Genomic DNA, 26766 nt, shown 5'->3' with positions numbered 1-26766 from the left:
TGTTCCATTTCTGTCAGTAAAACAAAAAAGGAATGGTACATTTTTAATGACGCTCCCATTCACGGCTTCAGTTTCTTCTTTTATCGTCAGACGTTTGGTTCAAAGACGTGACTTTTTCAGCATAATTTGGACTTTTGATCCCAGTTGTCGTCGTCATCTCTTGTTGGTATTGAGTCAGTATTTCATTATTTTTTATTTACAGAAGCAGGATTTGACACATGGAGACGTGGACGTGTTCCAGTCGTCTGGCGTTTTCCTTCATTTCACTGGGATTTTAATCAGATGTGTTTTAATATTGAGCCTCAGTTCAACAGTGGTTCTTTTATTTACTGAATATATTGAGGTGAAAAACCTTCATTTACAATAAAACAAGTTCAAAAAACATCAGACCTCACTTTAACAGGATTTTCCTTATTTTAACAGCGAAACCACTTCAGTTTTATTCTATTTTTCTATTGTATTTCTGTTTCGTAGAAAAACTTGCATTCATTTCCTTTTATCCTTTTAGACTAGTTTTAATAAATCATTGACAGATTGTCTTAATTCATAACATTTAATTACTTTAAGGGTGTTTTTCGGTGTCTGACGTGGTAACATGCTTTTTTTTTTTTTTTTTTTCAAACTTTCAATGAGCTTTGCATAAAAGTTGTATTTTTAGTTTTTTTTTTTTTTTTTATAAAAGTCCTGAAAGAAAATTTACCAAATAATATATATCATGTTTAAAATATCCAACTAAAGGAACAAAAATGAAGGAAAACTAATTAAACCGGGAACAAAATGAACAAAAACAAATAAATGAAATGAATTAAAATGACCACAAAAATTGACAAAGTAATAATGTGGAAAAAGAAAATTGGCAAAAAAAAAAAATCACTAAAATGTACATAAACAACAAATGGAAAAAAAAAACGCCAAAGTAATTAATAAAATGAACAAAAATGAATAAAGAAACACATGCTATGAAAAAAAAAAAAGGTTGGAGATGTTTGTTAAAGTCACTTTCTCTTGAGTTTTTCTCTGTTTTTGATAAAATAACCTTTGAATTAATCAGAGTTTTACATAAACAGTGAATTAAATAAGAAAATACAGGATTTACACTGAAGAAATGTAAAATACAAAGGATAATATAATAAATGGAGATAAATGACTTAGGAAAGGTAAATATAGAAATAAAATATTTAGTATATATAGTATTTTACATAAATTATTATAAAATATTTAATAGGCTCTCTTTCAGTATTAAAATACCTTTATTCTCATGGTTATTTTAATGCTTAAAGACAGTGCTTTGGAGTTTTCTTCCTGTTTATCGGCTTTATGAATCCGTTTTTCAAAAAGCGCCTCAAACTTTTTTTTTTTTTTGAGGTCTACAAACTTTCCTTTACGTGATTTATAGATTTATCCGTCACTAAAATAACAGTTTTAGGCCGTTAAAAGGTTAAAACTGGATTTGTTTTTTCTCTATTTTATAATATTTTCTGCATCGGATCAATGATCAACATAACTGATGAAGAAGTTTAGTCTGATTATAAACCACAGTGAGTTCAGTTTGATTAAACTACGTGTGTTTCATATTTTTACCTGATTTTACTCAGATTCTTCGTCAGATTCACGGTCACGTCTCTGCATCTGGACCCGAAAACCTGAAATTCAACTGACAAATGCTCAGATTACAGCTGACCTTTGACCTCTACAGCTCAGGTTACATCTGACCTTTGACCTCTACAGCTCAGGTTACATCTGACCTTTGACCTCTACAGCACACCTGAGTTTGACATACACACTTCCCTTCAGGTCGGACTAAAACAGGAGACATTTACACAATAATATGAACATTAAATCTGAAAAAACAAAACAGTACCAAGGCTCCTGGTGTTCAACAGCATATTTAAAGACATTAATTGACTTTTATTTGACCTTTCAAGGTCACTCAAGGTCAAAGGTCATAGCACCGAATTAAAACCCATATGTGACTTCCTTTTTTTTTTTTTAATGGATTTATTTCAAATATAGAAATGATGTAAGCTTCCTGTTTGCTAATAATTGACTTCTTTGCACAACATAATATAGAAATGAAAATTCAAGGAAGCAAAAAAATAACACAAACAAAAAAAGACAAATCTTCCTATCTATTACCAATAGTAAATATATCAATATCTTCAACTGTTTTCAAGTTATAACACTTTGAAATGTGTCCCATTATGAACCAACGGGGATTCGGAAAATAAAAAAAAAAAAGCATAAAAAATTCAAACATCAATATTTCCCAGTTCTTTGACCAGGCTTGGTAGATCTTACCCAAAGATGTTCCACAACAAAGATCAAGTCATTGTGACTGACGGGTTCAGAGAAGAAGAGTCTGGAAAAACTGTTTACGGACGGATGACACTTGTCTCTTTTCCATCGGACATCTGCGCAAAACTTTACCCATATTTACTAAACGTCGAAAAAAACAGAAGTGTGTAATGTGGGTGTTTCTATTAAACTACAGCTGTTTTATGTTTTTAATCTATTCTTGTATTTTTCTTTCATTTTTTGGTTTTTCCCTTGTAAGTCACTTTGGAAAAAAGTGTCTGCCAAATGCATAAATGTAAATGTAAAATCACAAATGCGATGATTTGTCTATTATCGTGAGATGACACAAGAAGTCATTCCATAAACATGTCGACGAATGTAAATATTATATTTATTTACAGATATATTCATTATTATATATTTCTTCTCTATCTTCTACTAAATTAAAAATGATGTGGTTTCCTGGTGTGTCCACATATACACATGTTTGGTTTAAAAGTCTTCTTCTCGTTTTAACATCCGTCAACGTTTTTTTTTTTTTCATTTACGTGATTCTAGTTGTGGAAAAAGGTCTTTCCATTACAGTTTTGCACTATGCTCGAAAACCCCCCTCTTGCTAGCGCAAAAACTTTTCTATTTTTATTTATTTATTCATTCCAATCTAAATGATTGGAAAGGAGGGGATGAAGAAAACTTCTACCTGTCCCTTTCTTCAAACATCTGCTTCCATCAGATAGGTTGCCGTTACAGTTATGACAGTAAACAGTTTACATGACAGTCAATGTAAATAAAACAAATCCAACATCCATAAGTTCAATTATTTCATTTCATGCTTTTACAAAGCTTCTCTATTCTTTCCTTATTCAACCTCTTAAACTGAAAAATATTCGTACAGCTCTTCTCTTCCATTGCCAAAGAATTCCACATTCTGACACCCACAGCAGAAAAACACATTTACTTCACATTAGTCCGAACCCTTTGCTGTTTAAAATTAAACCTCCTATGTTCTTCATCCTGTCATACTAAAACAAATAATCTCTGCAAATTCACCGCAAAAGTCTGTTTCTTGTTCTAAACACAATCAACCATGTCCTTAATTCAGCTAACTCTGTAAACTGGAACAGTCCTGATTTAATAAACACCTTATTTGTATGTTCCCTGAAATTAACATTAGACATGATTCTTTTTGCTCTTTTCTGTCATAAAAACAATGGCTTTGTGTTCCTCATATCTGTGTGGGCCCAAACTTCAATACAAGAACGCAAATATGACAGAATAAGTCGACAATATCAAATTCTCATTGCTTTATAATCCAACACATATTTTGCTTTACCCAAAACAGAAACATTTTTACCTCCGCCAAGGAGGTTATGTTTTTGCCAGGGTTTGTTTGTTTGTTTGTTTGTTTGTTTGTCTGTTTGTTTGTCTGTTTGTCTGTCCGTTAGTGTGCAACATAACTTAAAAAGTTATGGACAGATTTGGATGAAATTTTCAGGGTTTGTTGGAAATGGGATAAGGAAGAAATGATTAAATTTTGGTGGTGATCGGGAGTGGGGGGGCCCACGGGGGGGGGCACTGATCAGCCTTGGCGGAGGTCTGCGCTCTCCGAGTGCTTCTAGTTAGACACTGTTTTTTTTACATAAGCAATATGTGACTTCCATGTTAATTGAAAAATGAGACGAAATTGTCATTTTTCCATTCGGTACATTTTTATGCTTAAGTTATATTGGTGCTATTTGAGGGTGCACGGAAAAGCGACTACTGAACCCAATAGTCCATGAAACCCTTTGGGCCGTTGGACTAAAAACAGGCGTAACATGTCCAAAGTGAGCATGTGAGCGGTTAAAGTCAGCTTTAATGTGACATTTACAGTAACATGAACATGTGCAGGTACAGGAATGAAACGTCTATAAGTGCAGTCACAAGCAGAGCATCAACAAGTGCCAGAAAGTCAATAAAAATGAACAAATACCAAGGTTCAAACACAGTAGCTGATTCACAAACACCATACGAGTTTATGGGAACGTTACATACATGAACACAAACGGAACATTTCACATCATTAAAGGAGTTTTTCCACATTTAAAGCCGCTTTTGTTCATTTTTCACGTTGTCGGAGCCGGTGTTCGTATCCCATGTAGCTTCTGCTTTTAGCTCCATTTTTGGTCTCCACCGACTCCCAAGGGAAAAAAAAAACACTCGTGTTTTTGGCCACAAAACCGAAAACACGACTGAGACAAGGCTAAAAAAGTGAATTAACTGGACCTAGTTTTTGTTAGTTTTCATACAAATGAGTCATTTTAAGCATTAATTAGTGCAGCTTTAAATGTAAAAGTACAAAGTCATGCATATTAAAAATAGAACATACGCTGATATTCTGTTGTCGGTTAAATATTGCGTTTCCTGAATCGTCTGGTTTCGATACATTTGGCACTTTGAGTGAATAAAAAAAAACCAGACGATTTGGCCGCTCCTGATTTTCACAGAGACGAGACAAATCTGACCTTTGACCCTTTACCTTTTAGGCACTTGTGGAATATCCAGCGCCAAGTCATAAAAAAAAGAGCTGAAGTTAGCTTCGATTAGCGTCGCGACTCACTGATCCGATTCAGACGAGAAGCAAATAATTGGCTTTGGCATCAAAACTACAACTCCCATGAGGCTTTGCCACATGATTTCAGGGTCAGAGCTCACAGTGATCTCATCTCATTTAATTAAAAAGTGGAAATTAAAGCCAGATTGGGAATAAATGAACAAATGCAGAACTGCAACAATCAAATTCCCAATTTATCTATAAATAATTCATTATTATTTCACATTATATTATTATTTCTGACATAAACTGGCCTTTGTGCTTAGAAAAAAAAGAAAAAAAAAACAAAACAGCCTAAGTAATTAAAAAATGAAGAAAAAAAAGAATAATAAATCTCAACAAAATGAGTAACATCATTAAAATAAGCCACAAACCAAACTAAATTGAAGAAAAAACAGTAAAACAGGCAACAAAGTAAACAAAAACAAATAAAACAATGAATAAAATGAACAAAAATGAATAAAAAAATTTACTAAATAGTATAAAACATGAAAAAAACACAAAGTGACCAAAAACACACAAAGTGATCAATAACATGAACAAAATGAATAAAAAAAGAAAAAATAATACATTCCACGAACAAAATATGGTTGTAGACGATTATTTATGTTTGGTTAACGATATATTTGACTTTTTCTTCAGTTTTCTCTGTTTTTAATATAATAATATTTGTATCGACTCTGAGCTTTAATGAACATCTACACGATCAGTGAATTAAATATAGAAAATACAGGATTTACACTGAAAACTGTCCAACACAGGATAATATTAGAATAAAAGATGATAAATCATTTAGTAAAAGTTAAATGTTAAACAGAAAAAGGACACAATATAAAACCAGTTTCCAGACTCTATTATTAAACTGTGTCTGAAATGCACCATGGGAGTTGTAGTTTTTTTTTTTTTGGAGTTCGTTTGGTCAGATTTCTCTCCTCCGGTCGATAAAGTTTATTTCACAAAACACCAGAAAACACTAAAGGTTCGGGAAAAGTTCAACACCACATCTCAACTCTCCTTGTTTTTTGTTTTTTTTTTTTTGTTTTTTGCAAAAGTCTTGGCGTATTCGAGGCCCAAACGTGATTCATTTTGAGATCTTTCTCCAGTTGTACAGTACTTGGTTTTAGAGTCAGAATTCCACACTTCACAAATTTACACAGAAAACTGTTGGAATAAGGTGAAGGTTTGGATCCGCATACATCCCAGCCATTTGATTTACAATTTATTATTAATAAATGAAAAACGGAAAACAACTGGTTTTCATTTTAAAAATCATTAAATAAAAAAGGACTTGTATCCTGTTTGTCATGAAATCCAAAAGTCAGGTAGTAACTTTATTGTTTGTTACTAGAAAGAGAAAACAAAAATCAATCTATTTTTTTTTTTTTATTTGGTTTATCTGTTTTGACACTGAAAAAGAAAAACACCTTGAAATTCCATTTTAATTCTTCTATTTTACAACAAAAATTATTTAACCACTCGTTTTTCGGTCCATGTATCTGTTGGTAATTGGATTTTCTTTTCAGAAACAAAAGAAAAACTAGTGGTTCACTGATTTTTGTTTTAAAATAGATGAATTAAAATGGAATTTCAAGCTTTTCAAATGTGCAAATGAAATCATGTATATGTTTAACTTTCCATGACTTCTTACGACCTGTTTTATTTCTAAAGAACTAAGTAAGATTACTTTGTCTGGTTGCATATTTGAAAGAAAACTAAACTTGAAAAAAAGAGAAAAAAGGCATTTTTCTTTTTCAGTGTCAAAACAGATAAACCAAATTTTAAAAATGGATATGATTTTCGTTTTCTCTAATAACAAAAAATAAAGTTACTACCTGACAGAAATGGAAAAATGGACCAAAAAAACCTGTTCTTTTCATTTTCTGAGACCAGATGTTGTCATTTTCTGGAGTTTGTAGACATTCGTGCAGGGAGCATGTCTACGATGTCCACATTTAGTACAAACCCATCATTCGTAAGAATCTTTTGAGACCTTGATTGCATTAGCGCTCTTTTTTTGAAAATGACAACATCCGGTCTGAGAAAATGAAAAAAAAAAAAAATAAATAGTGTTTTTGGTCCGTTTTTTCCATTTCTGTCAGGTAGTAACTTGAATTTTTGTGATTAGAGAAAATAAAAATCAATCCATTTTTTAAATTTGGTTTATCTGTTTTGACACTGAAAAAGAAAAACGCCTTGAAATTCAATTTTAATTCTTCTATTTTAAAATGAAAATCAATGTTTCTGAAAATAAAATCCAATTATCAACAGATACACAGACCCTGAAGTCAAACAACACCATTTCCTGTTTTTTGTTTTTTTATTATGAACAACAGGATACAAGTCCTTTTCCGATGTTCGTTTACTGATTTTAAAACAAAAAAAGGAAAGACGAGTTGTTCTGTTTTTAATTTATTAATATTAAAATAGAAATCGGATGCCTGTGACGTACACGGACCAGTTTGGACATCGTTCCTTCAGTTTGTTCCATTTCCTGAATTTATCGGTTCCTAAAAAAATACATGCGACTAAAATCAGAAATATGTGAAGACGGATTCCGAACTCTAACGTTTCCCTGTTTTACCAGCGAGGCACTTTAACACAAGAGTTTAAACACAAAACCACTTCATTGGACCATTTCAGGTGGAGGAGGAGGAGGGGGCGTGGCTTCACTTTTCTTTAATCTTCCCTTTCATCATTTCTTCAGATAAATCTCCCTTCGATAATTGAAGTTTGACATTTATTTGATTCTTTCGGTTTATTTCATTCAACTTCATCTGCGTCAGATTCTGAACCAATCAGCTGCTGTTACCGGGTGACAGCAGCCAATCAGAGCTCAGAGCTTCCTCAAACGTATCATAGTTAACCCGCTCGGTCCTGAGCTCTGTGATTGGACAGCTGCTGGTGAAATGCACCCTGGGAGTCAGAGTCAACATTTCTCCTTTAGTGTTTATGTTGACTCTCATTTAGAGTTTTTTTTTTTTTTTTTAAATCTTAGACGCTGGTATTTTGGATCGCAGTGGGTAAAACTACACCGGTTCAGCTCCTCCAACGTCACAACTGGATGTAAAAACACTGAATACTCACAGGTTTTTACTGACGCTGAAGCTGCACCAGGAACAGTAATATAATTACATTTAATATTTTACTACAAAGTCATTTTGTAAAAATGTTTTAATCCTGATGATAAACATAGAAAACTAGATTCAACTAGATTAGCAACAACTGGCAGCTCCACCTGAGTTCTATTAACCCTCCGTTATCTGGATGAGCATATTATGCACACGGAAAAATCAGGCTGAAAAGAAAAGTCTGCACAGAAACGATCTGAAATCTGTGACGGAGAAATGTGCAGATTTTCAGGAAACAAAACCACAGATAAATTAATTTTTAAGTTAAATTTCCTGTGTCTGGGTGAAGATATTATACACACTTTGTACTTAATTATGGCTGTGTATCGGCAAGAATCTGGTGATACGATACAAATCACAATACTAGGATCACGATACGATATATCATGATACTGTTAAAAAGACAATTTTTTGTTTGTTTCTTTTTTTAATGATTATTTCCTGGAAGAACTGAAGTACAGCAGAAATCTGCACAAATACTAAACACATTTTTTATTTGATCCAAACAGGATCTAATGTTAAATCACAAAATGTTCCAACTGTGTTCAAACTGAAATTCTGTTTTACAGACATTCCAGTTTCAGATCCTGTTCAAATGTTCAGATTCTATTAGTTAACAACTAACATCAGAACAGGATTTTAGTTCAATCCCAACAAAGGAACGAATATTGACTAAAAGAGTGTGAAATAATAATAAATAAAATATAAACAAAAAAACCTAAAATGAACCTCCACAATATCTGCATTTGAATAAATACCTAAAAATATTGATACAGTACTTTTTAATCTCGATACAGTATTGTGAAATGAAGTATCGCATTATATTGCAGATCCAATATTTTCTTACACCCCTACACTTAATGTTATAAAAAGTCGTATTTATATTATAAAAGGGAAGTGGACTCTGTGTGTGTGTGTCCGTACACAGCTGACTGCTTCAGTTTGTCATACGTCTGTATTTTTACTCAGTGAACAAACTAGTGAAAACAGGAAGTTGATTGGACCAATATTTTAGCAGATATTAGTCATTTTGAATCCAATATCCTTATAATCACGTTGCTATGGCCAGAACTGTTGACAGGATGTGCAGTACCATGCTGCATGAATTGAATGAATTTGAATCTTTGACGAATTTAACATTTGACCTTGAACCAAAAAATAATAAAGGATATGAACCAATGTTGGTGTTAATCACCGACATATGACAGGAAGAGCAAAAAAAAAAAAACCAAAATTCTACGAGGTTTATGTAGAATATTGGAAAAAAAAGTTTTTTGTGTTTTTCTGCATCAAAAAATCTGTTTTATTTCCATTACAAATACAGCATTTAAAGGGTTAAAAAGATGACAGTTATTGAGTATTTGGTATTTTGTTTATGGCTCATGTTGATGAAACACACACAAAAGAAGTTATAAACCACCTGTATTAAATCCTTCTGGCATTATTCCCGTCCAGTGCAGATTATGCTTCTGGTGGTTAGAGGATAACGAAGGGTTAATTCACCTAAAACCACAAAACACGTGTATTTAAAACATGACACATGAAACTACACACGCATCACAAAGTTTACCTGAAACCTATTTGATTTGAGCTGCTTTCATTTGTAGGTTTTATACGATGCACAGACTGGATGGCGCTTTCATTTCATTGTATTTGTTACCATGACAACCATGTTCTATTTAAAGTCAAAAATGCAAATTAACGCATTGTCTTAATCTCCAACAACCACGAAATTAGATTTCAGTGCCGACATTAAATGGATCTAATATTGAAGTTTAAACCTGAAAACATTCACAGGAATTCACTGATCATGTTAAATATTAAAAAATACATTTAGATGTTTGTTTTTTTTAAATGCAGCAGGTTAGAGGAATCCTACTACGATTTACATCATTATTTATCTGAGAATGACTGAAATACTCCAGAAAAAGGGAGTAGTTTAAAATATCCATACGGGATCAATGATCAGAAGTCCGGTTGTTGTGCTTAAACCCAGCGCAGCTTTAAAAACGTCCACTTTTTGTGCGTTATTGTTGCTTGTTTTGGACTCAAACTCGTCATTCACTTAAATCTGACACTTCCACTTTTTGTGCATTTGGTCAAAGCTCTCATTTTGAAACAGATGAGCTTTTATTTTGAAATGGCAACGCTCGCTGCTGGATTTATTGACTTATCTCTCTCTCTAGATATATATATTTTGGTTCTCCATATATATAAGTATGTTGTTGTTGTTTTTTTTAATATCTGGTGTTTGGTCACTTTGGACAAACCCAAAAAAGCCAAGTTTGACTGCCAACGATAAAGAACACACACACATTCAAATCCATGAGGTTTGATCTGAAGGTTATTCCTGTTTTCGTAGCTGCATAAACTCCTGTCTGTGAGCTCCGCTCAGCATTTGACCTCATTAAACCCGGTAAACCCACGTGTTGCCGGTAAAACCCCGTTTGTCAGTGGTTCCACACAGATCCTGCTGCGTTGGTCTGGATCGGACTTTCCTGTTCCCGTTTAAACTTGGACATCACGGTTTATTTTCCTTTTTTTGGAACGAACTGTGTTGATGTTTGCAGTGAAAATGCATCCGGAGCTCAGACTACCTGCTCCTCCAAAATGCACGCAGCATCCACTCAATTCCCAGCATGCCATTTGTTTTCGTCTTTGCCCCACGTCCTCCTCCTCGTCTACTCGTTCCTGGATGTGATGTCCTGGAGAACGCAGTCATCAAACACAGTGTGAGCGTCGTGTTACGGGTTGAAGACGTGACATGTGACTGGTTTGTTTTCAGACTCACCTCGGTCTTCGCCCGCCGCCATTCGCCCATCGGCCCTGACTTGGACATTACTGAAAACGACACAAGACACGTTTGATTCACTTTATGTTGATAACAACGACGGTAAAGATGAAAGTGTCGTGAATGTTTTTCACACTGGAAAAAATCTAAAGTGTGTTTTTGTCATTTCTAGTCCAAATATCTGATCACACTTAAAATAAGACAATCACCTGCAGAGGAACTGTACAGTCAGATAGAAGAACTGATTTATAGACAAGAGATCTGAACAATCTGAGTTACACTAATCTGAACAAGATCATTTTCACTTGTTCCATTGGCAGATTTTTTTTTGCTGAATTCAAGATTTTTTTTTTTTTTTGCGCTTAATTCCAGATTTTTTTTTGCTTAGTTCTTTTTTTTTTTTTGGCTTAATTCAAGATTTTTTTTTTGTTTAATTCAAGATTATTTTTGCTTAATTCAAGATTTTTTTTTGCTTAATTCAAGATATTCAAGATTGGTTTTTTTTTGCTTAATTCAAGATTTTTTTCCTTAATTCAAGATTTTTTTTTTCTAAATTCAAGATTTTTTTGCTTAAGTGAAGATATTTTTTTGCTTAATTCAAGATTTATTTTTTTTTGCTTAATTCAGGCAAAAAAAAAAAAATCTGCCAATTATATAAAGTTCAGTTTGCAGCCTCAGCATTTATCTTCCATCATTTAAAAGACAAAAAAATGCATTTTAACTTCAGCCTAATTTAAAGTAATAAAAATCAATCTAAAAAAAAATGTAGATACTTTTTTTTGCATAATTCATGCATGAAAGGGTTAATGTCAATGTTTAACCATTTAATGTCTGCATTAAATCTAATTTGATGGTTCTTAGAGATGAAAGAAAATGGATTAATTTACATTTTTAAACATCTACATTTTCATTATCTGCAATCTGTGCATCGTATAAACCTACGATATAGTTTTAACCCTTTAAATGCCATGCTTGTAATGTAAACAAACCAGGTTTTTTGATGGAAAATCACTTATTTTTTTCAATATTTTACATATAAACTGTATTAGGGTTTTTTTTTCCTCCTGTCATCTGTCAGTGATTAACACCAACACTGGTTCATATTATTATTATTTTTGGTTCTAGGTCAAATGTTAAATGTGTCATTGTGTTTTTTGTAACCACTTGGTAGAAGGGTGTTGGAGTAGGAATTTAACACTGTTTATTATGGGATGGTTTTAGTGGATGGATCAGAATTTTAGAAAATCAGAAAAAAATGAACGACTTTGAATTCAGACCAAAAACAAACTGTGAAAAATAATCTGACCTTTAATAACATGAAGAGTAAAGTGTGTTTAATATGCTCAGCCTGATACCAGAGGGTTAAAGATATAAGAAAAATAAATGTTTAAGGACAAAAGTAGAACATTTAATCTGCAGATTCATGATGTCGACTTAAATCGTATTAAAAGCTTCAATCCTCGTTCAATAATCCAACTATAACAAACTAATGTTTAGGTTTCGAACATAGGTGTGTATATGTTTGTTCCCCTGATGATTACTGAATGTCTGCAGATGAAATGCACAACCATGAACGAAATAAATGAAATGGATAAAAAAAAGAAAATTCTTCAGTTCTTCTGTGTTTTCTGTTCACATGTGTAAAATTATTAGGTTTGGGGTCAGTGGAATGAACGAATCTGGACTCGGACTGACCCGGTTCCAGACTCAACAATACTCACACATGAAGGTTGAGATGATAACGAAAACTGTGGTCGCCACAGCAACGCCCCGCCACAAACATCTGCACAGGAAGAAACAACCAAACACCAATGAGCACACTGTCATGTTCCTGCCAAAGGGTCCGGTCTGGTCCGGTCCGGCCATTTTTAAGAATCTTATAAATCTAGGTTCCACATTCAGACCAATACGATCTAAAGTAAAATACTATCAGAACAACCTGTAAATAATGACAAAATACACATTTACACCATGAAAATGTTTACACCTACAAACTATCCTTTAAAATAATGTGAATAACATGAACAACCTGAAACTTATGAAGAAAAATAAGAGTAATTTTAACAACATCCTGTCCGAGTTTTTCATTTAAACATGTATATTCTAACTCACAGATCACAGTGGATCTATAAATACACAAAACATTTAATAAGACGCAGAATATTGGTACAATTACACTGAATTTTCTGGTTTTAGTGCAAAAAAAAAACAAACAAGCAAATGACATGAAAGTGTTTATATTTTCAAATTATTCTTTACCGATAAAGAGGAAAAACTTGAACAACCTGGAATACTTAAGAAAAGTAAGTGCAACAATCACAGTGGATTTTATATGAATTAGTTTTTACTTGTATTTGAGTAAATTTCATAAAAGTAATGAACTGTTAGAAACTAGTGTCATGTTTTCAGCTGCAGTTCCTGCTTTGGCCACTAGAGGCTCCTCCACTATAACTAATGGACTGAATGAGAAACACTGAACAAAACCTGTGAACACACAAATCTGAAAAATACAGCTGAAGATTTAATAAATAAAATAAAATAAAATAAATAAAAAGGACTGTGTTGCTTGAAGAAGGTCTGAAAATAAAAGGACGTTGTTTTACCCTGAGTACAGAGCTGTAAAGATGAAGACGGAGAAGATGAAGAGGAGGAGCGTCTTCATCGTGAACCCTGAAACATGAAAACAAACATATGCATCAGAGAGATAAAGAAAACCAACACTGTTCTGTTCCAGCGGCCAGAGAACCTCTGCGTCCTATTGGCTGGTGCTGGTCACCTGACTATGGTGCGCCTGAACTCACCTGTGGGCTCAGGTGAGGCCTGACAGCAGCAGCTATTGGTGTAGAAGACGGAGGGGGGCGGGACTTCGGACAGGCCGGGCAGTGATTGGGTGAAGCGCTCCTGTGATTGACAGATCTCAGAGCAGATCTCCTCTTGGATCAGCATCTTAGGGGGCGGAGCCTCTTTGTTGGGAGGGGGCGGGACTTCGGTGGGGTCTGGAGGAAGACGCGGAAATGAAATCAGTGTTTTCAAATGTACCTGGAACCTGACGTCCACATGTCTATCAACCCATCAGCCTGGTCCTGGTCCCACTGACGCCTGGTCCTGGTCCCACTAACGCCTGGTCCTGGTCCCACTAATGCCTGGTCCTGGTCCCACTAATACCTGGTCCTGGTCCCACTAACACCTGGTCCTGGTCTCAGTCCTGGTCCACCTCTGGTTACCGTAGGTGAAGCTGCGGCCGTCGTCCACCTCGGTGCTGCTGATCCCAGACCAGAAGGATTCGTCCAGACTGGTCCTGGTCCAGTCAGGGCGGTGGTCCTGGTCTCTGTCCTGGCTCTCGTCCACCTCCTGGTCCTGGTTCTGAGCGGCTCTGAAGACTCCTCTAAAGACGTTCTCATCGAGCCACGACTGGCAGGTTTCCGTCACACCGCTCAGAAGACGAACCAGCGAACTGCGAGGACGCCGCCGCCGCCGAAAAACCCTGAAGAAAAAGGAGGAGGAGGAGGAGGAGGAGGAGACGAGAACAGCGTTACCTACAAGTCCTCAGAGTCACAAGGTTTTAACCCTGGACCTCAGAACCTCCATGAGTCCAAGTACCTTAGAGTGTAATACCACTGGAGGCCACTAGAGGCTGCTCCGTAGATTTAGGCTCATTTATTGTCTCCGTATGAACAAAAACAGGTGCATGTGTTTGAATCAGGGGAACTGTCCTGTATTTATGTTTCTATGTGTCCACTGGGTTGGAATAAGCCTTTAGCACTAGCCCACCAGGGGGCACCGCTCTGAGTTAACATACTGGACAAATACCAAGAAGAAGTATTAAGTCAATAATAACAAACATGGTGATGTCAGCGGAGGTTTTACTACTGTGGATATTAAAGGGTTAGCTGTCGTAAACTTGTCGCTAGTTTCTCCTCATAAAGTTCTGTCATTTGAGGAAGCATTTGCTTCAGATCTCAAAACTGCCCCCAAAGGCCACCGTTGGAACTGCACCATATTCTCTTTGGTCAGTATTTATGAACAGAACACAAATACAGATGAACCGAACCCAGAAAATAAACTCAGTATGTGTGTTTAACAGACGATCAACCAACCTTTAACCTGAAAGTTTAACCAGGACTCGTTCTGCTCTGCTTTTATGTGGACTGTCCAATAATGGATCTCGTCTATTTGACATTTTTCATCTGTTAATTAAAATGTTTGGAGAAATAGATGGTTTTATGTTTGTTTGTTGTTAATTTATTTTTTTATTTCTTATTATTGTTACTTACATACTTATGGTACTTATCACTTACACAATTATTAGTATTGTCACTTAATTATAATTATTACTCAACTAATAAAAAAATATATATATATATACACACACACACACACACGTATAAATACACACAGTGCAGATTATAATATATTTATAAAACTTACTATTCTTACTGCTTTATTTCTACTAGTTTTTCTAAAGTGCATTTGCCTGTTTTTTCTCTACTGATAGTTATTATTACTATTTTCTTGTAATATTTCTCATGTGTACATTCACTGTTGTGCTGACACTGGAACTTTAATGTCCTGAGGGATCAATAAAGTTCTATCTAGTCTAATCTAATCTAGTCTAGTCTAGTCTAATCTGTGACAGGTTGAATCTTCAGGGTTTTGTCCATTTACTAAAAGTCTTTTCACCACCTAAAACAGCTCTACTGTAGTCGTGGTTAATGCTACAAACAGGAGGTAAAGGGAAGTGCCTGTTAAAGGGAAGTTTTTCCTTCCACTGTCACCAGTCACAAGTGTTTGCTCCTGGAGGATTCTGTTGGGTTTCTGTAAATTGACTTAGAGTCTGGTTTTGACCAACTCTATATATAAAATGTCAAGAGATAACTTTTTTGTGATCTGGCGCTATATAAATAAAATTTGATTGATTGAGTGATTTAATTGGTTTTCCCCTGTGAGTCGCTTTGGAAAAAAGCATCTGCCAAATGCGTAAACATAAACATAAAATTAAACAACACTTGATAAAAATTACAGTTTTACACGCTCAGTAAGTTAGCAATTAGCATTAGCTATCCCCAGCTCCACCCCTTTTGTCCAAATATGGTCACTTCGGTCTCCAAAAAGTCAACATGGCAACAACCAAACACAAACTCCATCCAATAATTATCCACATCTGTGATTATATCCATAGATGACAGTCGTCGCCCCCTGGTGGCCAGCTGCAGTTCAGGTCATAACCCCCTATCCAGTAAATGTTTCATGAAGAGGATTTCAGTTCATTCATTTATTTATTCACGCTGTTGCTCAGTCACGTGACATGGTCTGATTGACAGCTGTAACATTGAGGAACATGAGCTGATTCACAACCTCGGGATTTTGTCAAAAGTGTCACAGAAACAAAAAAAAAACAACAAAAACTCAGACTTCTTCAAAACAAGAGGAAGTAATGTCACGTCTTCATGTTTGGACCAAATATTGACTATTATGACTGAACTTCTGTTTTAAATCAGGTTAAAACAAGATTCAACATCATTATTCATCTTATTTAATCATTTTACTGCATTTGTGCTTCTTTTAACTGTCTGATCTGATGAGTTTATTATTCTTTTAATTCTTACTGATTCTAAAGCATTGGTTTCAGCCTGTTTTTTAATGTTTCTTATTGTTTAACCTTTGTGCTCATTAATCCTCTGGGAAACACTTAATAAATGTCACATATGAAAGTTGATGATGTGTTTTCTGAGGCACATGTCCACTCAGTTTTTCATCAGCTCATTCCTACTGAAACTTTACCCGAGTGTCACCAGGTGTGTTTGACATCCAAACACACCTGGAGACCACATCCACATCCAGACGGACCAGGTTTTAAAGGCCTGCAGCTTCAGCGGTTACACAACACAACACGCAGAGTGTTGAACAACATATAACAGTTTCCATAGTAACGCCGACAGCTGACATCAGGCTCTGGCTCCTGAACGACACTAACGTCAGATACCAGGAATTTATGGGTTGAGCGGCGTGCTGTGATTGGCCGCAGAGGATGAAGTCACATCTTTGAGCAGGAGGGTGTGTTTGACATGAGGACGTGAAGTTCTACTGGTTCTGTAACGCTCCTGTCCTGGAACACTGGGTTAAACCTACAGTATATGGACTCCCATTAGAACAGACCTGGATACTTTTATCTTGTTTTTGCAATAAAAGCATCAGAAAGTTGTTTTTTTTTTTTTTTGCAAATTCTTTTGCACCTTTTATCAGGAAGAACTAAACTTTCAATATCTGTCCATTAATTGTCATTATTATTGTAATAAATGCTTAAAAGTATGTTATTAGAAAAAAAAAAGATTCAAACTTTTATCATATTTATGATGAAAACCAACAGTAAATGTTCATAACTAAACTTTCTGAGTTTCTATAAATATCCTTTCCTGTCTTTTCCATGTGTTGATCCATTGTAATTGTTCTAGATCATTGTGTCCGTGTTCTTCTTGTTCTTTTTGGTTCTTTGGTGTCATTTGGATCCTGTTGATAGTCTGTGGTCACTTTTTGTCTAGTTGTACACAGAGCCCCTCATTTCACTGACAAAAACATCCATCAGCTGATTCAAACACACACACTGGATCTGTGTATGAACTGGAGAGATCTGACTATAGATTTACACATATATACAAATATACACACATTTAGAGAAGATTTACAGATACAAGAACAGTAAAAAAAGAGGCAAAAAAAAAAAAAAATCTGCAAAACTTGACAGTCCAGAAAAGATGGACATTAGCTTCTGCTAAATCTGGTGCATGCATCTTGTGCTTTGCAATTAATGCCAATACACACTGTCCTGTAACTAAATAAATAAATACAAAAACACATCAAAACACACTAGTAGAACACTCCCAAACAGCTCTATCACTATTATATACAGTTATTTACAGAATTCACCATTAAAATGCTGCTAAAACTAATATAAATCTTCCATGTCTCTCACCAGCTGCACTCTGCTGCCCTAAGCCCCGCCCACTCCCCGACCTCAACCTCAGATCAAAGGATGACGTTTGCATTCTGTGAATAGGAGTTTAGGTCATCTGAATGATGACGAATGCAGGAATGTGGCACTGGTGACACACTCGTCTTCAAAGGGTTAAACATCGTGTTTCAGCTTCGGTCACACATTCAAATGTCGGTTCGGTTTTGTTCTATTCCGTACAGTTCTACGCTCGGTTCCCATTGGACTCACCGAACCAGGTTCTCCTTGTAGGACACGCTGGTCTTACAGGGCGTCAGTGACACGTTCCCGTCGTCATCCCAGGCGAAGCTGTCGTCGGTGACGTCATAGTAACCGTTGGTGAGGAGACGAGGTGAGCGGCGGCAGCTGCACGGATCGGTGCCGTCCAGAGACGAGTAACAGACGTAGGACGAGTCCGGAGACAGGAGAGACACGTCCAGACTGGAGGACGGACAGAGGGCGGACACGGGTCACAACCAGAACTCCTACACTACAGTGCACTAAAATATGAAAAAAAAAAAACTACTAAAATACACAAAATGCACTAAAATATGACCCCCCCACTAAAATACACTATAATGCACTAAAATAAGAAAAAAATACACTAAAATGTACTAAAATATTTTTAAAAATCCACTCAAATACACAAAATGCACTAAAATAAGAAAAAAAATACACTAAAATGCACTAAAATATGAAAAAAAAATACACTACGATGCACTAAAATATTTTAAAAAATACATTAAAATACACTACAAGGCACTAAAATATGAAAAAATACATTAAAATACAGTACAGTGCACTAAAATATGAAAAAAAAATACGCTGAAATACACAAAAAATACACTACAGTGCAATAAAATATGAAAAAAAGTGCAAAAGATAGACACAAAAAAAAACATTAAAATATACTAAAATATAAAAAAAAATACACTAAAATACACTACAAGGCATTAAAATATGAAAAAATATATTAAAATACACAAAAAATACACTAAAATGCAATAAAGTGTGGAAAAAAGTACGCTAAAATATGATACAACACACAAAAAATACACTAAAATATGAAACGGACATGAGTGGACCCGGGTCAGACCCAGACTCAGGCCCAGAACCAGAACCAGAACCAGACACAGACCCATTCCGAGGTTTCAACATGGCGCCCTACCTCTGACAGCCCAGACTGCTCCTCAGACGGCGTTTTATCGGAGAACCTGAAACAGACGCACAGTTCTCCGTTCATTTCCACATCGTTTGAATTTTTATTTATCGTGGAACTGAAAGGTCAAAGGTCACGACTCACTGGTAACAGCGCCCGAGAAAAACAGAGACATGTTTGTCTTCGTCGTCTCAAACGTCTCCAGAGGAAAATCTGTGGAGGACATTAGAACCCCCCCCCCCCCGAGGTCAGAGTCAGTGAGGGTTTCACACAGAAGACGAGGAAAAGAGAGAAATGAGACAAACTGAAAGAAAGAAAGAAAGGAAAGAAAGAAAAAGAAAGAAGAAGCAAGAAAAAGGGACAGGAATGGGAAAACAGGAAATAAAGTGTAGAAGTCAGACTGAGGAAGATACTAGGAAGGAAAGAAGGAAACATCAGACGGAAAGGATGATTTAGATGGTTTGGAAAAGAAAAGAAAGAAGAAGGAATGAAGAGACCAAAGAAAAAGGAAAGAAGGTATGAAAGAAAAAAGGATGGACCAGATGAAAAAAGTAAAAAGTAAAGAAACAAAGAAAGGATGGAAAGAAAAAAGAAAAGAGGAAAAGGCCAGAAGGAAAGGAGAAGGGAGTTAAGAAGGAATGAAGGAAGGATAAACAGCACAGAGAAGAAAAGAGCAAGGCAGGAAAGAAGGAAGGAAACTATGGAAAGTATGGTGTTTATTTACAGATATATTCATTATTATTTTATATTACCCCTCTATCTTGTACTAAACTCTAAACTGATTCAGTTTCCTGGTGTGTCCACATATACCCACACGTTTCTTTTAAAATTCTTCTTCTCCTCTTGTTGTAACGTCTGTCAACATCCCTTTTTTTTTTGTTTTTCACGTGACTCTAGTTGTGGAAAAAGAACGTTCAACTGGTTCTGATCCCCAGAGAACACACGCTGACGTACAGGGACACTGGGACTGTTGGATTTCTGTGTTTTTGTCCTGGTTTTCTTCTGTTGAACGGTCGACACCAGATGAAGTGGGTTAGAGACAAACAGAGGCTCAGTGTTCGGGGGCGGGGGGTTGAGGAGGGGGGGTGAGGGGGCGGGGTCACGTCTCATCTTCTGTTCAAACTGAAAAATGCTCATCACTGACGTTTAACGAACAAAAACATACTGAGGTGTTTGTCGCGATTGGACAAAAATAGATGTTTACACAAATGACAAAAGAATGAATAACAAACTGAGTAAAAAAAAAAAAAAAAAAAAAAAAAAAACCACAAGAAAAGACGAGAAAACAATAACAAACAGAACTGACCCGAACAGAGATGACAAAGTTCATCTGATTAATACTTTAGCCAAAGGAATTTAACCACAAAGCAGAAAAAAAAAGTTTCTCACATGTGCAAAAATCTGATGCTTTTCTTAGTGGTTTAACATTTTGGACTAAATATAATCAATGTTTTCCATAAATAAAAGGATGATCCAAACAGGAACATCTGATAAACCTGCAAAATATAAATAAATCTGGAGTTTCTTTTCAACATTATGACTTTAATCTTTCATTTATGGCCACATGAACCAAAGTTAATGCCCTACCTCGACTAAAACTGGACAAACACAATCACAGTTAATATAGTAAAATCAAAAAAAAGAAATAACCTGGATTCTGCGGTTGAGGAATTTGGAGAGTTTCAGGAAACAAAACCTACATATATTGAATTTTTAAGGTAAGGTTTAAAAAGAGCTTAAACCATAAAACAGCAAAATGATTAAAAAAAAAAAAAAAAAAGTAATTAGGTGAGAGAAAAAGATGCATCAAGTTATGACAAAAAGGAATAAAATCATGTATAAAACACAGAAAATGAGTTAATTCAGACGTTAGAACAAGAAAAGAGAAAAGGTCAACATATGGAGTAAGGAAGGTGTCCAAATATTTATGTGCATTAGACAGATCTGTGTGAAAATTAATCTATGATTGCACAAAAAATCAATATTTGTAAACTCTTGAATCAGTTCAATAGTACATAAATTAAATAAACGTTAACTCGTTAGAAAATGCCCCATTTACGTGAAGATTTGGAACCTTTTCGTACATTTATTATGCGATAATCACGTGGGAACCAGTTATTATACATTAAATCTCTTTTAAATTAACTACTTTATGGGGTTAGGTTGGTGCACAAAGTCAAACAAAGGTTCACATTCGGCCCAAAAAAATTTAATTCCAATTATCTTGAAACCAAACTTATATTTTTGGGTCGGTAATTATTTATATTTTCAGGAAAGTGTATTTTGAAAAGAGAAAAAAAAACATGCAAGTATTTTAGTGAGTGTGAATGTTTGTCCAGTGACCCAGTTTAGTGCCGTCATTCTGGGTTCATTTTATAAACTCTATAAATAAACTACATTTAATCAAATACACTGATATTTGACTATTATATTATGCATGTCATATTCTAAACACAGTGTTTAAATTAATAAATGCATATATCTGTGTAAAATACATGTGAATATAATGTTAATATTATTTGTATGTTGTAAATATTGTAAAGAAATGTTAATGATAATGACAAGTAAAATAAAAACTGTTTAATTTGATATTTCCTTTTGTTGTCCATCTGTGACGCTGACACTTGTCTAAACTCTTTCTATTTAGGTTTCATCCCATATTTTTTTCCTATTTAACCAATTATTAGTTTGTAAAATAGAGGGTTTAAGGTTTACACTGAATACATTTAAAGATGAAAATGTCAGAGGAACTTCACTGTGGAGAACTGTGGAATTCTGGGAAAAAACAGACTTTCATATTGTGTCCATCTGTGACGCAGTAGTTTTAGATATTTTTCATTTAAAATATTTGAACTAAATGTTGTCCTTTGAGTCTGTTTCGGATGGTTTTAGACCTTTACAGTTCTGTGGAATATTTGTGTTCAACTGGTCTGGTTCAACAGTTATGGCTCCAACAGGAGTGGGCGGTCCATCTGGGACCACGCCCTTGACCCCGCCCAATCGTAAAGTTACATTTCCTGTTTGTAATTCTTGATGTTAAAACTTATTCATTCACTCAAGGCTCGACTACTGTAATGCCCTTCTTCATGGGATCCCCAAGAAACAGCTGCAAAAACTCCAGTCCATTCAAAACAACTGTTAAAATCCAAAAATATTAGAATGACGTATTATCTGAAATACTAAAAGTTCTCCAAATGAAGCCTGAACTCGACCCGGTTTCTCTGTTTCTGGGCCTTCCTAGTGTCCATGTACCTGATGTATATCACAAAAAACGGTACAGTGTTATGGCTTTTTGTGCTAGGAAAAATATTCTGCAGCACTGGATTTGGGATCAAACCCCCTCAGTTGCGGGGGGGGCATAGGGTACTAATGGAATTCATACCCTTGGACTTTCTGACCGGTCTCATGCACCACAAGACCAATGCCTTTGGACAAATATGGAAACCATTCCTTGACTATATTAATGTGAATATATCTGATGTAATGACAAGAGCATTTGTGTAAAAATTATTTTTTATTTTTTCTACCCAGCTTCCACTGTATTGAATACTGTACTCTGCCTTTCATTTGTACTGCCCAGAAAGTTTGTGTATGTGCATATGTATATGTGTGTGTGCTTTTATATGCATGTATATACATATATTTAATTTCATTTATTTATTTTCTGACCACTCCCAGTCTGTGTTTTGAGTTTTGTTTTCTTATTTTGTTTTATGTGTGTATTTAAAAAAGAAAAAACCCAATAAACACATTTATTTAAAAAAAAACAACTGCGCTACCAGAATCCTCAAACGGACCCATAAACTAGAACACATCACTCCCATTCTCCGTAACCTCCACTGGCTACCAACCCCCTTCAGAATTAATTATAAGACCACCCTCATCACCTTCAACCGTCTCCATAGAAACGGCCCTGACTACCTCCAGGACCTCCTCACCCCTCACACTTCCACCCGTAGTCCCCGGCCCCACAGAGCTCCTCAGTCACTGAACTCCTTCAAACAGGGGCTAAAAACATTCCTGTTTAGACTGGCTTGTTACGGGCCACCATGATACTCTGTTTTAGTCACTTAAGTCTTTTATTCCTGATACAGTATTTTATTTTCTATTGGACTGTCTTCTGTCTGTAACACTTTGAGATTCTGCTGAATGAAAAGTGCTTTATTAATGCAATTTATTATTATTATTATTATTATTATTATTATTATTATTATTATTATTATCATTCGTATTCTGATAAAATACACACAATACATTTTATGTACGACTGAACCCATTCAAGAGTTTATACATATTTATTTTTTCCACAACTACAGACTAACATGCACGAATATTATACATGAATATTTTGACACCAACCTAACCCCATATACACGTCTAAAGTAATTAATTTAAAAGAGATTTAATGAATAATAACTGGTTCCCAGGTGCTTATCACAAAATAAATGTATGCAAAGTTTCCAAACCTTTATATGAACGGTGCATTTTCTGAACAGTGAACGTTCATTTCACACCAGGGGTGTCAAACACGTGTACCAGGGCCCAAATGCGTCCCGCCAAAGGTTTCAATCCAACCCCTGGGATGAATTTGAGTTCCACAGTCAAGGCTGTGGAACTAATTTTAGTTCAGGTTCCACATACAGACCAATATGATCTACAGTCAAATAATAACAGCAGAAGAACCGACAAAAAAGAATGACTGCAGATTTTTTTCTTCTGGGTTTGATGTGAAAGAAATATTACACTATGCCAATAATCTTCAAATGTTTGTCTTTGTTTTAGTGCAAAAAAATAACACTAAATTATGAAAATATGTACATTTACAAACTATCCTATAACAATAAAATGTGAATAACCTGAACAAATATGAACAACCTGAAATGTCTAAAGAAAATTCAGCCCAATTTGAACTGTTTTCTTCCTGTTCCTCAGTGTTTAGTGTCTGTAGATCTGATCCATAACGCACATGGAGAAACGATGAGTTGAGGCAGAATATTGCTAAAATTGCACTGATTTTTCTAAAGAAATTTCATTTTTTCAGGTTATTTACATCTTTTTTGTTTGGATAGTTTATAAAAATGAATATTTTCATAATCTAATGGGGGGGGGGGTTTGCACTAAAACACAGTCGTCATTATTTATTGGTTATTCTGTTATTATGTTCCTGGTCCGACCCACTGCAGATCAAATCAGGCTGAATGTGGAACCTGAAAGAACACGAGTTTGAGAGCCCTGGTTTAAAGGTTTGTGGAAACTTTGACCCATATTTGCTCCTTTCACTCCATGTTTTTTCTCTTTCTTTTGTGGTTCATTTCTTCCCCTTCTCTGGGGGACAGTGGACCCTTCCCATCCTCAGCTGAGCTCCCAGCATGCCTTGCTGCAGCCTCCTGTCTGTGCAGGAGCTGCTGATGTTGGAGGAAAACGCGTCAAACATGGACTAAACCATTTCAACACGAGTCTGGATCCGAGTTTCACAAACTAACAAACCGGATTCACTGAGTTTATTCATATATTAGTAGAATTGTAGACTCATTTTACACAAATACCACTGTTTTTGTCCGTTTTAATCCTGTTAAATGAAGGTTTTCGTGGCTTATATTGCAGGAAAGTACTCCTGTGCAGTTTTTTTGTGGTTTGCTGGTGTGAACTGGTATTTGTTCCTGTTTATCTTTATCTTTTCCTTCCACATGTGCTCTGTCCAGGCTGATAAAAGCTCAGACTCAGGTTAAATATAACTGCATTCCTGTCATATTTCCATCATAAAGTCCGTCTTATTTATCTGCATCTTCATGTAAATACTGTGTTCTTGTTGAAGAAGTGAAAATAAAACACGTTTAGAATATTTTTTTTAAATATAAATAAATAAAATAAAATTAATGTGTTTAATGAAGTAGATGAAGAAAGGAAGTGACTTGTTTTACTGTTTATGCCCAAAATTCACTGTTTAAATGCAGAAAACCCGACTTATTTCACTAACTAAAACCTAAACCTGCTCAGATATGTGTTTAATGCGTTTAATTTGACTTTTGTTCGTGTTTTAAATGTAGAAAAACTGAAAATGAGACAAAGACGTAACGGACTGAACTCACCGGTTGGTTTTGTCTCCGTTAAAAGTGGAAAAATAAACACCTGCCCTCGGTTCCGGTTCAACTTTATCCTTTTCTTCTTTTTTTCTGGACTTTTAGCTTCTGTTTTTTTCTGCTCCTGTTTGATAAAAGTCGAGTTGTGTTGAGTCCGAAGCTCCGCAGGAACTGCGAACCCGCAACAAACAGCGGAAACAGCGCAGACACCTGTCAATTCAACACAGCGAAGAAGAACCACATCCGGTCAATGCTGTCAAAATAAAAGAACCCATATCCGGTTAAAATAATGAGAATTTAAAAATATACCGTTAAAAAAAAGAAGAAAACATGCGGGGGAAAAGTGAAGATTACAGGCTTCCGGTAAAAAAAAAAAAATAGAAATAACAAAAAACAAACAAACAAACAAACAAACAAAAAGCATCTGATCAAAACTGTGAAAATAAAATAAAAATAGCAAAATCCAGTTAAAACCGTCACAATAAAAGAACCCATATCCGGTTAAAATAATGACAATTAAAAAAAAAAAAAAAAAAAAAAAAAAAAAAAAAACCCAAAAACATATACCATTAAAAAGAAGAAAACATGTGGGGGAAAAAGTGAAGATTGCAGGCTTCCGGTAAAAATCATAGAAATAACAAAAAAAAAAAAAAAAAAAAAAAAAAAAAAAAAAAAAACCACTACGCATCTGCTAAAAACTGTAAAAATAAAAAAAAAAAGCAAAAATCCAGTTAAAACCGTCACAATAAAATAATCAATATTCGGTTAAAATAATAAAATTTAAAAAAATATATGGTCAAATGAAAGTACAAAATATGTGGTAAAAAAGACTAAAGATTATAGACTTCCGGTGAAAGCAATAGGAAAAACAAAAACAAAGAAACAAACATATGATCAAAACTGTCTCAATAAAGGAAGAAAGAAAACCAACACAAAAATCAAAATTGTCACAATAAAAGAACCAATATTTGGTTTGAACAATAAAAAAAAAAAAAAAAAAAAAAAAAAAAAATATATATATATATATATATATATATATATATATATATATATATATATATATATAAGGTCAAATAAAAGTAGAAAAATACGGTAAAAAATAACTAAAGAACAAAGGCGTCTGGTATAAATGATTGAAAAAGCAAACAAAAACCATTTGATTAAAACTGTCACAACAAAAGAACCAATAGCCCGTTAAAACAATAACATAAAAATATATGGTCAAATCAATAAAGGAAGAAAACATGTGGTCAAAACAATTAAATATTAAGAATATTTGGTATAAACTGTGAAAACAAACAAACAAACAAAAAACCATCTGGTCACAACTGTCACAATAAAAGAACCAATATCCAGTTAAAACAAATAATATATATGGTCAAATATAGTCAAATCAATAAAAGAAAACGTGATCAAAACAAAGGTTACAGGCATCCCAGTAAAAACGATCCGATCAACAGTCAAAATAAAGGACAAAAAAAAACAACATTCAATTGAAACAGTCACGATTAAAGTAAACAAACTATATCTAGATAGATATTACACATTTATAATCTCATAATTTTTCCATATTTTCTCAGTGATTCACTTCGTTATTTTAAACTAATTTACATCTCTTTTTTTTCTAATATATTGTTTTGCTTTGTTCACTTATTTCTTTTAAAAACTCAGTGGTTTTCAAACCTTTTCGTGCAGTTTTCTGTTAACTGACCTCAAAGCAGCGAAAACTCAT

General features: G+C 34.7%; 1 protein-coding gene across 1 annotated transcript; it reads right to left on the bottom strand.

Annotated features, from left to right (window-relative positions):
• Window positions 1-9870: 9870 nt before the first annotated feature.
• Window positions 9871-25265, bottom strand: tmem71 (transmembrane protein 71). Its single transcript, XM_030160748.1, has 10 exons — window positions 25044-25265; window positions 19099-19167; window positions 18964-19009; window positions 18027-18236; window positions 14032-14291; window positions 13609-13803; window positions 13411-13477; window positions 12529-12590; window positions 10808-10857; window positions 9871-10721 (listed from the first exon to the last, which is right to left on the bottom strand). Exons 2-10 carry the CDS (start codon window positions 19127-19129, stop codon window positions 10698-10700), a joined length of 945 nt encoding a protein of 314 aa, XP_030016608.1. The 5' UTR covers window positions 19130-19167; window positions 25044-25265; the 3' UTR covers window positions 9871-10697.
• Window positions 25266-26766: the final 1501 nt, after the last annotated feature.

Source organism: Sphaeramia orbicularis, chromosome 17 (assembly GCF_902148855.1).
Source record: "Sphaeramia orbicularis chromosome 17, fSphaOr1.1, whole genome shotgun sequence".
In the NCBI taxonomy this organism is placed as follows: domain Eukaryota; kingdom Metazoa; phylum Chordata; class Actinopteri; order Kurtiformes; family Apogonidae; genus Sphaeramia; species Sphaeramia orbicularis.
This window is presented reverse-complemented; position numbering and strand designations above follow the sequence as displayed.